The sequence below is a fragment of the Henckelia pumila genome, chromosome 1 (assembly GCF_033568475.1).
Source record: "Henckelia pumila isolate YLH828 chromosome 1, ASM3356847v2, whole genome shotgun sequence".
NCBI classification, from domain to species: Eukaryota; Viridiplantae; Streptophyta; class Magnoliopsida; order Lamiales; family Gesneriaceae; genus Henckelia; species Henckelia pumila.
Genome location: NC_133120.1, coordinates 59,263,286 through 59,277,084, shown reverse-complemented (window position 1 = coordinate 59,277,084; position 13,799 = coordinate 59,263,286). Strand labels below are relative to the sequence as shown.

Sequence of the window (13,799 nt, the reverse complement as noted above, 5' to 3'; positions counted from 1 at the left end):
ATTGCAGCAATTATTTCATCTAATAATGCAAATTCACAAAATAATCTAAAATACCAAATTTTTTTTAAAATGCCCGTCCTATAGATTTATAAATAAAAATGTACTAACATAAGTTCATATTAAAATTCGTTCTAATTATTTATAAATAATATTTGAAAAAATAACTAATAGAAATTTTTATTTCAATACAAGTTTTGAATAATTAATAATTTACGTACCAAACTGTTTCTTAGACTCGGGACTCGGAGATTTCTATGTTTTAAGTCCCCACCTACGAAGAATATCATGCATGTTAAAGATTTTTCTTGTTGCGATATTCAAGAGTTCACTCACATTTATATATTTGTTCTACGTACGTAAAATTAGTCAAAACCCAATAGTTTATAAAACCAGCGGCATTCGCAGTTTGAAAGTTCTCAAATATGATGATGATGCATCTGAATTCTTGTTTAATTTGGAGACCTTGTGATCCAAAGCTTGGTTTAAGCCCTTTGTTGTTTGAACAATATAATTACAGCCTGTTCAACCTCGAGTCACTCCGGAGAAGAAGATTTCCATGTTTTCCTCCAAGAAATCGAAACCTCCGAGTTTACTGCAAATCTGAGGTCATTCATATTTAGTGCCCCTTCTTTTCCTGTTTAATTATATGTTTTTTGGTTGAGAAATTCATTTGTGACTCAACAGCATTGCTAGTAAATTTAGGTTGCGCACCGAAAATATTTCAAATCTATAGATTTTAAATATATTTTTGTGGTTTAAAAAAATAACATCGTAAACTTTAAATACATTCTTTTCTTGTTTATATATATATATATTTATTTATTTATATATATATAGTATTTAATGTCAATTAGATCAATTTCAAGTTCACTCAATAATGTTGTCATTTGAAACTCATGTAACAAATCATGTGTAAATAAGTAGTGTATGTATTTAGGATTTGATTGTTAACCATAAAATACCATAAAAAATCTATGTATTCGAAATATTTACATTCAAGCGCTGGTGTACGTTTTTTGCATTTTGATCGATGTTTGGTCTTGCTCTTGAATGGTTGCTTGTGGTTATAAACTCACTGAAACTTGCATACTTTTGGCTAGCTTGTAATTAAAGATAAAAATATATTTGTTTATCCATCATCTTTAGATGTAAAAAACCTTATAACTAAATAATTTTACAATTTCAAAGCTAATATATAGCAGTATGTAACTTTAATTGTAAATATAGCAATTTTAAAACACATGTAATTCTATCTTACTATTTAATTAAAAATTTATCTTTTTTACTAATGAATTTTCAATCAATTTGGTGAAGTCTTAATTAACTAATATTTTTACGGAAATACCTTGATATCCTCGTTAACATAAAAAATGTTAACTATTAAAAAAAATTTATATTTATGCACCTCACGTGTAGAAAGCATGCATGTGACCATTCGAGTGATTTCTTATGGGTTTTTTTTTCAGTTTATTGATTTAAGCTAATTTGGGAGACGCTAGGTTGTGATTGTTGGTACAATATTAATTACTTGGATAAACCAATTATTTGTAAAATGGTTAATAATTGATTTGGTTGGACAAAAAATGAAACGTTATATATTGTGATTATAAGATGAAAAATATATATAATTCTCCTTCCTTTTTCCCGAATTTTTAACTTAAACGCGGAGCTTAAATGTTGCTCGTATAATTATTTGGATTTGTTTCCTTAGCTCTTTCTTAATTTTATAAATTCCTACCAGTTTTTACTATATTTTTACTAAAACATAATTATGTAAGAATAAATTCTCGTATATAAATAATTTATGTTATATGAAAAGATAAATTGAGATTTCGAATTTTTAAAAAAATGAAAAAAAAATTAAATATGAAAGATGATAGTTATGAGTGATAAATAATAAGTTTATTGAAATATGAAAGTAGGGGTATTTTATTCTACATATTAAAATGACCAAACTAATTAATTAGTCTAATATATGGGTTGATGCATTATAATATAGTAAGAAAGTAAATAAGATATATAATTAAGGTTAAAAATTTTAGAATAATGAACTTTGATTCCATGATCCATAAAATTAAATTTTTTAAAAACGCAAGAATTGCTATGGTTCTTTAAAAACCGTAGTAAATGTTGATACGGTTTTTAGAAAAACGTAGCAAATCATATCTGAAATTAAATATTCAATAATTTTGCAATGGTATTTTAATTCGTCGCAATATTTTACTATGGTTTAGAATAAAATCGTCTCCCAAAAAAATGGTTTAGTATAAACCGTAGAGAATTACGTCCGGCTGTTTTAAAACCATCGCAAATTACGATGATTTATGAAACATTGTCCCAAAATTTTCGAATAATCGACTGATCGGTTTATTGAAAAATCGTCGCACCTGAAAAATAAAATGTCGGTTCATATTATGCGACGGTTTTAAACAAACTGTCGGAGTTTGCGACGGTTCATTATCAAACCATCGAATTTTGCGACACATTTAATAACAACGGTCGCAAATTGAGACGATTCAATAAAAAACAGTCGCAAAGTTAATTCTCAAGAATTTATTCTAAATTAATTATAAAACCTTAAAAAAATTTACACACTAAAAACATTAACAAATTAACTTTACTAAAAAATCTATTCTACATTATAAAACCTTAAAAAATCATTCTAATCTTAATTTTAGTAAACATTCTCAATAATTTATTTTTTAATTGATTATTGATATTATAATTTTATTTTTTGGATGGAGATTAGTAGAACAGTCGTTGTTTAACCATGTTATTGCGTTAGTTCGAGAGTTTTTGCAACGTGCAACAAAAGGTGGTGGTTGCGGGTTCTTACGTCATAAACATAAAAAAATGCATCTTTGTAAAACAAAAAAAATGTAGTTTGCCGTTATATGATTAAAAATTGAAAATTTTGATGACATGACATCAAATTTCTTACATGACACCAATATTGTTGACTTACATGTCGGATAGGGTTGCTTAGTGCGGTTTACCTGACTAATATAGTTTGCATTTGTTGTGCTAGTTCGAGGGTTTTTTCGGTGCGCATCCAATGATATTTGTGACTGCAGATTCCTACGTCATAAACATTAAAAAAAAAAACATCTTTGTATTATTGGGCTAATTTCAACAATTTGCAAAACTTATATGATTAAAAATTGAAAAAATGTGTTTTCCTTTGTTCATGAATAGTTGTTAGGCAATAAATGCCATTGTGTTTTTAAAACTCCCTCTCGTTTTTATTTCTTTAATTCAGACAAAAGAATTGCAAATCAGAAAGTTCTCTCCCAATATAGAAAGTGCATTGATATCGGGAAATGGGGCCTCACGGTTTTCTAAAGAATGGACAGCAGTTCCCGATATTTGGAGAACTTCTGCTGAAAATTTTGGTGATAGTGTAGCATTAAGGGATCCATACCATGACCCGCCTACAAATATAACTTATAAACAGGTCAATTTCTAATGTTTCTTACTTCTTAATTAATTTCATACTATACCTCGAGATAAAATTTAGAGAATTATATACTTCCTCCGTTCCAATTATATTGTCCATGTTTTCTTTTTTATTTGTCCCAAATATATAGTCATATACCATATTTAGTAATTTTTTTTTACACTTCTTTACTAATATACCCCTATTAACTACACTTTGAAAATTGTGCAATTATTTTTTAATACATTAAATAGGGATAAAATAGAAAATTTATATAAAATTTGCTTTCCCAACACATTTTTCTTAATCTGTGTGAAAATCCAAAGAAGACATTATATATGGGACGGAGGGAGTATTACTATAGGGAGCATTCAATCATTATGTTTATTGTTTATATATTTGCTATTCAGTTGTTTACTAATTATCAAAAAGTTACAAGGTTAATGGCTATTTTCAATAACATGTGTGACCCGTCTAATTGTTGAGATTTGTGATTCTCCCATATAATAACGCACGCGACAGAATTTAAAATTTCATAGATATTTTTTCATGAAAAATATTATTTGATGTCTTATGGTTTAAATCATATATGTATAGGATGTTCCAAATTAATTTACCTTAAACGATAAATTTTTATAACCAACTCTATTATTATTCCCTTCGAACAAGTAACTAGAAACGACTTTTCATTCAGTCACCTACTAGGTTCACGATTGGCTTTCTTTTTTCTCTTCTGAATCATCACACTATAAACCAAAAGGATGTTTTCGTTGAAACTGAAAAACCTAGTAGCACAAATATTCCAACCTTTGGACTATGTAAATCAGTCGATCCAAGGTTCAAGTGAAGCGAAAATCGAAATTTGAATCTCACATTTATAATGTTTCCAAGAATTCTAACGTGAAACTAGAAATCTGGATAACTTTACTAATCCTACTAAGATTCTATCATCCTAGTCCTCGATATTTTTGCGATCAAGAATGATTTTATTGAAGTCATCCATGTGTTTTCGCTGATCTTTACCTTCTTCCGTATGGATGGAATACAAGGATTTCTTCATATACAATCTGTTGGCCAAAGATTTCTTGAGATACTGTGTTTCTAGTTTATTCCAGACATCGATTGTCATCGTTTCTTCGGTCACTTTCTGAGGACTTAATATCCCAGACTTAAAAATCTGGCACTATGTGCCTTAGAGTCTAAACCAGATGATCTTGGAGTCAGTAATCGCAACCATGGATTCCTTGCTAATTGCATCCACCAGCCTGTGATGAGCTAACAATGCCTTCATTTTTATTCTCCATAAGCGAAGTCATTTGTTCCAGTAAACTTATAAATCTCGAACTTCACAATAGCTGTCATTCTTCTCGATCCGAACCTTGGCTCTTGATTCCAATTGTTGTGAAATTTGGCTCAAGAACTTGATACAATCTTGATCTTACAAAGCTACATGTATCAAGATGTATTTCCCAATCAATGCAAATCGATTCCAGCTAGCGAGATGATTTCTTGCTACTGATGAACTTGTTGGGTACAAGTAATATATAGTATGCAAGGACTTTAGTTGCTATCAAATATGATTAGTAAATCGTATAGTGTTGGAGGCTTGAAATAAGATGAATTATATTGAGCAAAAAGGTTATGAAGAAAATAACGAATGAAGGAATGAAAGGAGGAAATAATTTTTATTTTGCACGATGATAATCTTCATATTCAGCGTGTTGCCTTTTTATGGGCAACTGACGTTTACAATTCAAAGAAAAACAAAAATTAAACACGCATGTAAAGCATTGAATAAAAGAAGGCAAACACTAGCAGCCACAGTACACATGCATGCGTCTTACAACTTGTTCCTACAAATTATGACTTTTAACAACTAATACATTGAATGAATGAAGCTCACGTTTTTCAATTGCTAATATGACATTTTTTACCAATTCAACATGCATGCAAATTAATATTTTACACTCCTCCTTAATTTGAAATGCATATACGATTTTTGAAGCGTTCCAATTTTTCTAAAGATACTGGCTTTGCAAATGGATCTGCAATTTGTTCTCCAGTGCTAACAAAAGTCAGCTGAATTTCTCCGTCATTGACGAGATTCCTGATGAAATGGTGACGAAGTTCTATGTGCTTTGATCTGGCATGAAAAACTGGATTTTTTGTCATAGCAATAGCAGACATGTTGTCACAAAATATTTTTGTAGGACTTTTTGGCTCTTGTTGTAAATTTTTCAAAATTCTTCGTAGCCAGATTGCTTCACAAGCAGCATCAGTAGCAGCAATATATTCTGCTTCGGCAGATGAAAGTGCAACTGTCTTTTGTTTTTTAGAAGACCAAGAAATTGGTTTTGTACCAATACAAAATACATATCCAGATGTGCTTTCCTTGTCATCAACTGATCCAGCCGAGTCACTGTCAGTATAGCCAATTAAGCTATTGTCATCTTCTCTGGTATATTTTATACCATGATTTTTTGTTCCTTGCAAATATCGCAGTATTCTTTTGGCAGCGGAAAACTAAATTTGACTTGGGTCACTCATGAATCTGGATATCATGTTCACAGAAAGAACAATATCTGGTCTGGTGTTAGTGAGGTACATTAATGAATCCACTAAACTTCGATAAATTGTTGCGTTGGCCTTTTTTGCTCCATCATTTTGCTGCAATTTTTTGTTTAAGGCCATTGGAGTTGTGACAGGATTACACATAACATATTGAATTTTTTCAGCAAATCTTCTGTATATTTTCTTGAGAAATAAATATTTCTCCTTTCCTTTATTGCACTTGAATGTCAAGAAAATATTTCATAAGACCCAGATCTGTCATCTCATATTCTTTCATCATGGCCTTTTGGAATTCCTATAGAATTACATGGTTAGTGCCAGTATATATCAAATCATCAACATAAAGGCACACGATAAAAAATTCACTTGTACCTCCTTTTTTGACATAAAGAGATGGCTCACTTGGGCTTCGATGGAATCCATTGTTGATGAAGTAACTGCCGATCTTACTATTCCATGCCCGAGGTGCTTGTTTCAAGCCATAAAGTGCTTTGTGGAGGCGATAAACCATGTTTTCTTTGCCTTTCACTACGTAGCCATCTGGTTGTTATACGTAAACTTCTTCTTGAAATTCTCCATTTAGAAAAGCTGATTTGACATCAAGTTGATAGACTGGTAGTTCCTTCTGTGCAGCAATAGCAAGTACAATACGAATTGTTTTCATTCTTGCAACAGGTGCAAATGTTTCATTAAAATCAATCACATGCTATTGTAAGTAGCCTTTTGCATCAAGTCGTGCTTTGTGTTTTTGGATTGATCCATCTTCATTGAATTTATTTTTGTTGATCCACTTTAATCCGACCACATCTTTATTTTTTGGGAGATCAACCAAGCTCCAGGTTTGATTTTTCATAATAGACTGAATAGTGGTCATTTCATAATCCATGGCATTTCGCCAGATTTCTTTTTTCACGGCCTCTTCAAAATTCTGTGGTTCATAAGAGAAAAATGCAACATTTGATAAATCATAAATTTCTCTTAGTGAACGTACCTTTCTCACAGAGGATTCTGAATCAGAATCTAAGTCAAATATATTTTGGCCGCGTACTGGATCCATTGTAGAACTTGCACCAGAATCTTCTGTTTGTTTTGATTCAATGGAATTTTTATTTTCCCAGTCTCATCTTTTCATTTCATCAAAGTGTACATCTCTTGAAATTGCCAACTCATTTGTTTTTGGATTAAACAAATGATAGGCTTTTGATTCATCACTGTAGCCAATAAAAATATATTTTTCACCTTTTTCGTCGAATTTTTCTTGTCGCTGTGAAGGAATGAGAGAATAAGTTAGACATACAAAAACTCGAAGGTGTTTGATTTCTGGTTTGCGCTTGTTCCAAGCTTCGTAAGGAGTTTTATTTGGATTGGCCTTGGTAGGTGATTTGTTGAGGATGTACACAGCAGTATTGACAGCTTCTGCTCAAAAGGTGTTGGGAAGACCTTTTGCTTTCAACATGCTTTTGGCCATTTCGACAATGGTTTGATTTTTCCTTTCAGCTACACCATTTTGTTGAGGTGTGTAGCGATCTATCAACTGCCTTCGGATTCCTTCTTGACTGCAATAATTTGAGAATTCTTTAGATAAGAATTCCCCAATACGATCAGTTCTGAGTGTCTTGAGCTGGAGATTGCTCTCTCTTTCAACCATCTTCTTGAACCGGACAAATACTGCAAAAGCTTCTGATTTTTGCTCCAAGAAGTACACCCACATCATCCTGCTAAAATCTTCAACAAAAAGAAGAAAATATTTTTTTGTTTTGAAATGATGATGTCCTTGTTGGTCCACAAATGTCCGCATGTATCAGTTCAAGTGATTGTCTTTCTCTCCAAGCAGTCTTCGGAAAAGGTAATTGGTGCATTTTTCCATATATACATCTTTCACATGTTTGGTCCAAAAGTTCAATATCAGGGAGTTCAATCACCATGTTTTTTTTGTTTCAACAATATCAGTCCATGATAATTCAAATGTCCATATCTCAAATGCCACAAAAGTGATTTTTCATATTTTTCAATATTTAATGAGATATTATTATCCAGTGGCATTGTCAACGGAAATACTTTGTTCTGAGCAATTTTAATTTCCGCAATCAGTTTCTTATCTTTGTCCCTTATTTTGCATTCACTTTTTTCAAAATTAACTGAGTAACCATTTTGAATTAATTGTCCAACACTCAGTAAATTTGAAGTAAGATCAGGGACATATAAGAAATTTTCAATAAATTTTGTGTTACCTCCCTTTGTCCTCACGACTACAGTTCCTTTGCCTTCAACAGGTTGCAATTTTCCGTCTCCCATCTTGACTTCCGATGAGAAAATTTCATCAAATTTGATGAAGTAGTCCTTGTATCCTATCATGTGATTACTGCAACCACTATCCAAATACCACATATTCAAGGAATTATTGGTCATGTTCATACATGAATAAAACATGATTTTTTGACCGTTCTCCTCCGTGAAGTTGGCTTCTTTTCCTTCATTTTTTTGTCTGTACCAACAGTCTTTATAAGAGTGGTTTGGAATTTTACAAGTTTTGCATCAATCCCAACAATTTTTTGATTCATGACCAGGTTTCTTGCAAATAAAACACGAAGAGTTAAAATTGATATTACCATTGCCTCTTTGACTGTTGTTGAAGCGTGGTTTTCCTCTTCCTCGTCCACGGTATCGGTAATTTTTGTATCCTCCTTTTTGTTGAAATTGTTGGGATGTGCTTGATTCTCCACCTTCATATTTTTTCTTCTCCGCAATTTTGAGCTTGGACTCAAAGGCTTGCTCAATAGAAGGTCCAACAAATTTACTCATTCTTTTTTCATGGGCTTCTAAAGAACCCATCAATTCCACCATCGTGAGTTTTGAAAAATCTTTTGATTCTTCAATTGCAGTCACAACATGTTCAAATTTTTGTGGCAAGCTCCGCAAGACTTTTTCAACAATTTTCTTGTCTTCGATGGTGTCTCCGTAAATTTTTATTTGATTGATTATTTCAACCACACGTGAAATAAATGTTTGGATTTCTTCATTATCTTTCGTGGCTAAATTATCAAAATCTCGCCATAAAGATTGAATCTTGATGGAGATAACTTTCTCGGACCCTTGAAACTCCATTTTTAGAATATCCCAGGCTTTTTTTCAATTTTCGGCACCCATGATTCTAGGAAAAATGGATCGATTTACCCTTGTTGAATGAACAATAAGGCTTTGGCATCTCTCCTGATATTTTTCCGATACTCCTTTTGCTTTGCTTGAGTCCACGTGGCCAAGGTTTCGGTATCTGCTGGTTCTGGTATACCATTCTTTATTATCTCCCAAAGATCTTGAGAGATAAATAGAGTTTTCATCTGGACTCTCCAAAATTCATAACTTTCCCCATCAAATACTGGAATGGGTGTAGTTAATGAATCTTTAGACATTTTTTGTCTCAGAATATTTTAGCAAAGGAGAAAATGAACGTGGCTTTGATACCACAATTTTGTTGGGTACCAGTAATATATAGTATGCAAGGACTTTGGTTGCTATCAAATATGATGAGTAAATCGTATAGTGTTGGAGGCTTGAAATAAGATGAATTATATTGAGCAAAAAGGTTACGAAGAAAAGAACGAACGAAGGAATGAAAGGAGGAAATAATTTTTATTTTTCACGATGATAATCTTCATATTCAACGTGTTGCCTTTTATAGACAACTGACGTTTACAATTCAAAGAAAAACACAAATTAAACACGCATGTAAAGCATTGAATAAAAGAAGACAAACACTAGCAGCCACAGCCCACATGCATGTGTCTTACAACTTGTTCCTACCAATTATGATTTTTAACAACTAATACATTGAATGAATGAAGCTCACGTTTTTCAATTGCTAATATGAAATTTTGACCAATTCAACATGCATGCAAATTAATATTTTACAGAACTCGATCACTCAATATTCAAATCAATGCACATATGAAGTAAAATGAGCTGCACATAAATGAAATTTCAAGAGAGAATTTACGTGGTTCGGTTTTTCAACCTACTCCGCGGCAGCCAAAACCCCAGCACGCTTTCTTATTTCACTACAAACAATTTGAACCGGTTTTTCAGAATACAAGGCAAAGAGTTTATATATAATTAGCTAGTTTGTTTGACCCTTCTAACTGACTTAAAACAAACTCCTAGCTTCCTCTTGATTCCTTCTTCGATCCCAACTGCAACTCCGGCTAGCAAGCTGTACGTGTATCATCACATGTATATTCCAAAGATAAGACCAATGCTCAACAAAAATAATCTTTTCATTTCTCAGCCAGCCATGACAGTTAGAGTCGTTAGCTTATTTTTATTGAGAATTATAGAAAGTGGATTACGCATCGATATTTATGTATACTGAAAATGGTAACAGACAAAATATTGCTAACTATTTTAACATAATTTTAATAAGATATAAAATGTGGACTTTAAATTTCTCTCCCATTATTTTGAAATTTTCACATTCTTTTAATGAAAAAAAGAAATCTTATTTTCTTAGTGAGTACATGTGGCTCAATCAGAGAACTATGAATTCAAATAATATCAACCAATTAAAATTTCCAAAAGATAGAGTTAAGTGGCATCCTTATGCAAGCCCCATGTAATTTGTCTCATGTTAATAACTACTCAATAATATGACTTCGTTCATCTTCATATGACTTCGTTCATTTTCATATGTCAAATCGAACCATCAATATTGAATCGTTATGGATATTTAAACACGAGTTCTCCTATTAATATGAGCCTAAATCATGGAAGCTCTACCCAACTCACATCATGTAGGTCAGTGGAAGTCACAATTTTGTGAAGTCTACGTCTCCCGGACAATATGAGCCATACACTGATCATGGATAACGTTCGTCATGAAACAACCGTCGATGGAAGCAAATAAAAGTTTAAAATTTTTTCAATTTTCCTTTTATGGTTTGATATAAATTCTAAATAAAATTCAAAATGGGATATTTTAATTTTATGAAAATTTGTCGCAAAATTTTTAAATTTAAGTCGTGTGCCATGTTAGTTTGTATGTTTTCCTGACTGATGAAATGTTGTATACTTACATATATCTACTATATATTTCATATATCATAAATAATTAAATCAATGATGAACGATCACTGAGAGATCTTTGATCCATGTGAGCAACACATGGATCTAAATCACCTACGTAAATATAGGGATGAAAATTTATCTATTTTATCATAAGCTTCCAATGTTTTGCATGATTTCAGTCTTCATGTTTGTGATCATGATCGGGTCCATCATATTCTGATTTTGATCCTCCACTAATTATAATATTACAATTGAATTTCAATGGCATATAATGGATATACATGTCTAGGGGTCGGAACGAACAATAAAATAAAAAGTAGTAAAATATCCTAACATACAGTTAGCACATTCGCCATGACTCTTGAGCATCCTTTAAGAAAATAATATCACATATTACCATCGACTAATGAAATAAATTAAATTAATATTGATCAAATCATGTATCTTTTAATTTTCTCACTAACCGGAATAATTATTAAAGAAATTAATAAGTTAAATAAACTATTTATTTACCAAGTGGCACAAAAATTCCAAATTTTTGAGTATGTGAATTGGCTGATCCTAGATTCAGGCGGAGCAAAAAATAAAAATTTGACACTCACATATATTTATTGATGTATTTAAGTCTAGTAGTATTATACTAAAAATCTAGATAACTTTCCTAGTCTTACTAGGATTCTGTCATTCTAGTCTTATTAAGGAGTGTTTGCAAAATATTATGATTTTGTAGAAGTGATTAAATTTATATATAAATTATAAAAAAGTTAAGAAAAATCAAAAGTTGGTAGTGTTTGGAAACAAATGTGAAAATCTAAAAATCATAGTTGGGTAGTGTTTGATAAATACATTATTAGAGTGATTTTAACATTGAACTTTTTATTAGAATCACTTTTGGAGAATCATATTCATCATATTACTAGCTTTTGAATTTTAATTAAGTTAAGCATAAGCTAACACATAATTTGAGTTTAAAAAATACACAAAAATGATTTTTTAAGCCAAAATCTAACAATCATTTTTTTTTTTATGATTGCAAGCACTCCCTTAGTATTCTAATAAATTATCCTTGTCTAATTGGAAACACTAAGGGAGTGTTTGGAATAGATTATGCTTTTGTAGAAGTGATTAATTTATAGAGTATAAAAAAGTTAAGAAAAATCAAAAGTTGATAGTGTTTGGAAACAAATGTAAAAAACTAAAAATCAAAGTTTGGTAGTGTTTGATAAATAAGTGATTAAAATGATTTTAACAATGACCTTCTTATTAGAATCACTTTTGGAGAATCATAATCACCACATGACTAGCTTTTGGATTTCAATTAAGTTAAACATAAGCTAACACATCATGTCGGTTTAAGAAACACACAAAAATGATTTTTTTAAACCAAAAGCTAACACACTTTTTTTAGTGATTGCAAACACTCCCTAACTCTCATTTCCAAACTAGCTTTCCACTAACGTGTCTTCTATATGAGCTTGGACAATTCAAGCTCATTAAACTTGAACCCATCATCACGGTGTAATCACGATATAAATTGACTATAAAATATCACCGAAAATGAAAAAAAAATCATTTTCATCCTTTATCTTTACCTGCTTTCAATTTTAGTCATTGAACTACTAAAATTTCTCTATTGGTCCCCTAAGTTCTTTAATATTTTTGAACATCGAAATTTTATATAAATTTATGAAATTAAAAAATAATTCTTTAGATATAATTCTTTTTCCTATAGTCTCTTTTTATTATCTTGCCAATTTACTAATAAAATTTTTACCTAAAAAATTTCAGCTAGAGCAAGAAATTTTGAATTTCTGTGAAGGCGTAAGAGTTGTAGGATTAAATCCAGATGAAAATATTGCCCTTTTTGCTGATAATTCATGCAGGTGGCTTATTGCGGACCAAGGTATATAATATGGTAGTTCTCTTATTTCTTATTAATAATATAATATATGTGTTATATTTCTTAAGGGCATGTCTATATGATAAAAATACAGCTTTTGGCACGAACAAAGCTACTAAATTAGGTCTATTGTTGTCACAAGTGTAGGATTGGTTATGGGTCAATATTATGAGACTACGATTTATTTATTTATTTATTAATGTCTTCATCCCTTTCTTCCTTACGGTTTCCACGTTTTGCTTCCGCTCAAAATTAGAAAGAATTAAATGATATATATCAAAAAAGAAAATTCAAAAAATACCAAATACATAATTCATCATCCAAGAGCAGTAATATAAATACAGAAAATAAAATACCAAACACCTAATTTATCATCCACATGTGACATGACACAATATTCATTCGAACTTAAAGAAAATTAATCTGATCCGAAGAAAAGAAATAATAAAATTAAAAAAATACTAAACATTAGTTTGATATTTCTCATGTATTTGCTTCTTGTAAACCAAGTAATTACTAGGATCTAGATCAGCCAGCCTTGCTGCTGGGCTTCCAAATATTGAGCTGGCCTTGAGATATTTCATTAATTACATTACTTAACCATAGAGAATCATATTTTTCCTCAAATATATATAGAGGGTCGGTAATTGACAGTAAGTTCAAGTAGAGACGGAGCCAGAAAATTCGATTTGATTAATTAATGAACAAAAATGTTTGTTTTTTTATCAGAACAGGGGGCCGGTGTGGGTAAACCGGTTATAAAAAAAAACTGTTATTACAAATACGCGCGGAACATATAATAGTATAAATGGGGCAAAGTTGAGGTAGTGGATA

The 13,799-nt window shown here is 31.1% G+C and overlaps 1 protein-coding gene and 1 long non-coding RNA gene across 2 annotated transcripts in view; one reads left to right on the top strand and one right to left on the bottom strand.

Moving 5' to 3' along the window:
* Positions 1–422: 422 nt before the first annotated feature.
* LOC140863166 (long-chain-fatty-acid--[acyl-carrier-protein] ligase AEE15, chloroplastic-like) overlaps positions 423–13,799 on the top strand; it is a 58,084-nt gene continuing 44,707 nt past the window's right edge. Inside the window, exons 1-3 of the mRNA XM_073266380.1 lie at positions 423–605; positions 3,260–3,454; positions 12,854–12,968. Of these exons, the coding sequence (XP_073122481.1) occupies positions 423–605; positions 3,260–3,454; positions 12,854–12,968 (493 nt within the window). The remainder of the gene's footprint in view (positions 606–3,259; positions 3,455–12,853; positions 12,969–13,799) is intronic.
* Positions 5,326–9,633, bottom strand: LOC140876160 (uncharacterized). The gene is made up of 3 exons (XR_012148690.1): positions 7,305–9,633; positions 6,380–7,218; positions 5,326–6,302 (listed from the first exon to the last, which is right to left on the bottom strand). It is a non-coding gene; the product is annotated as an uncharacterized lncRNA (long non-coding RNA).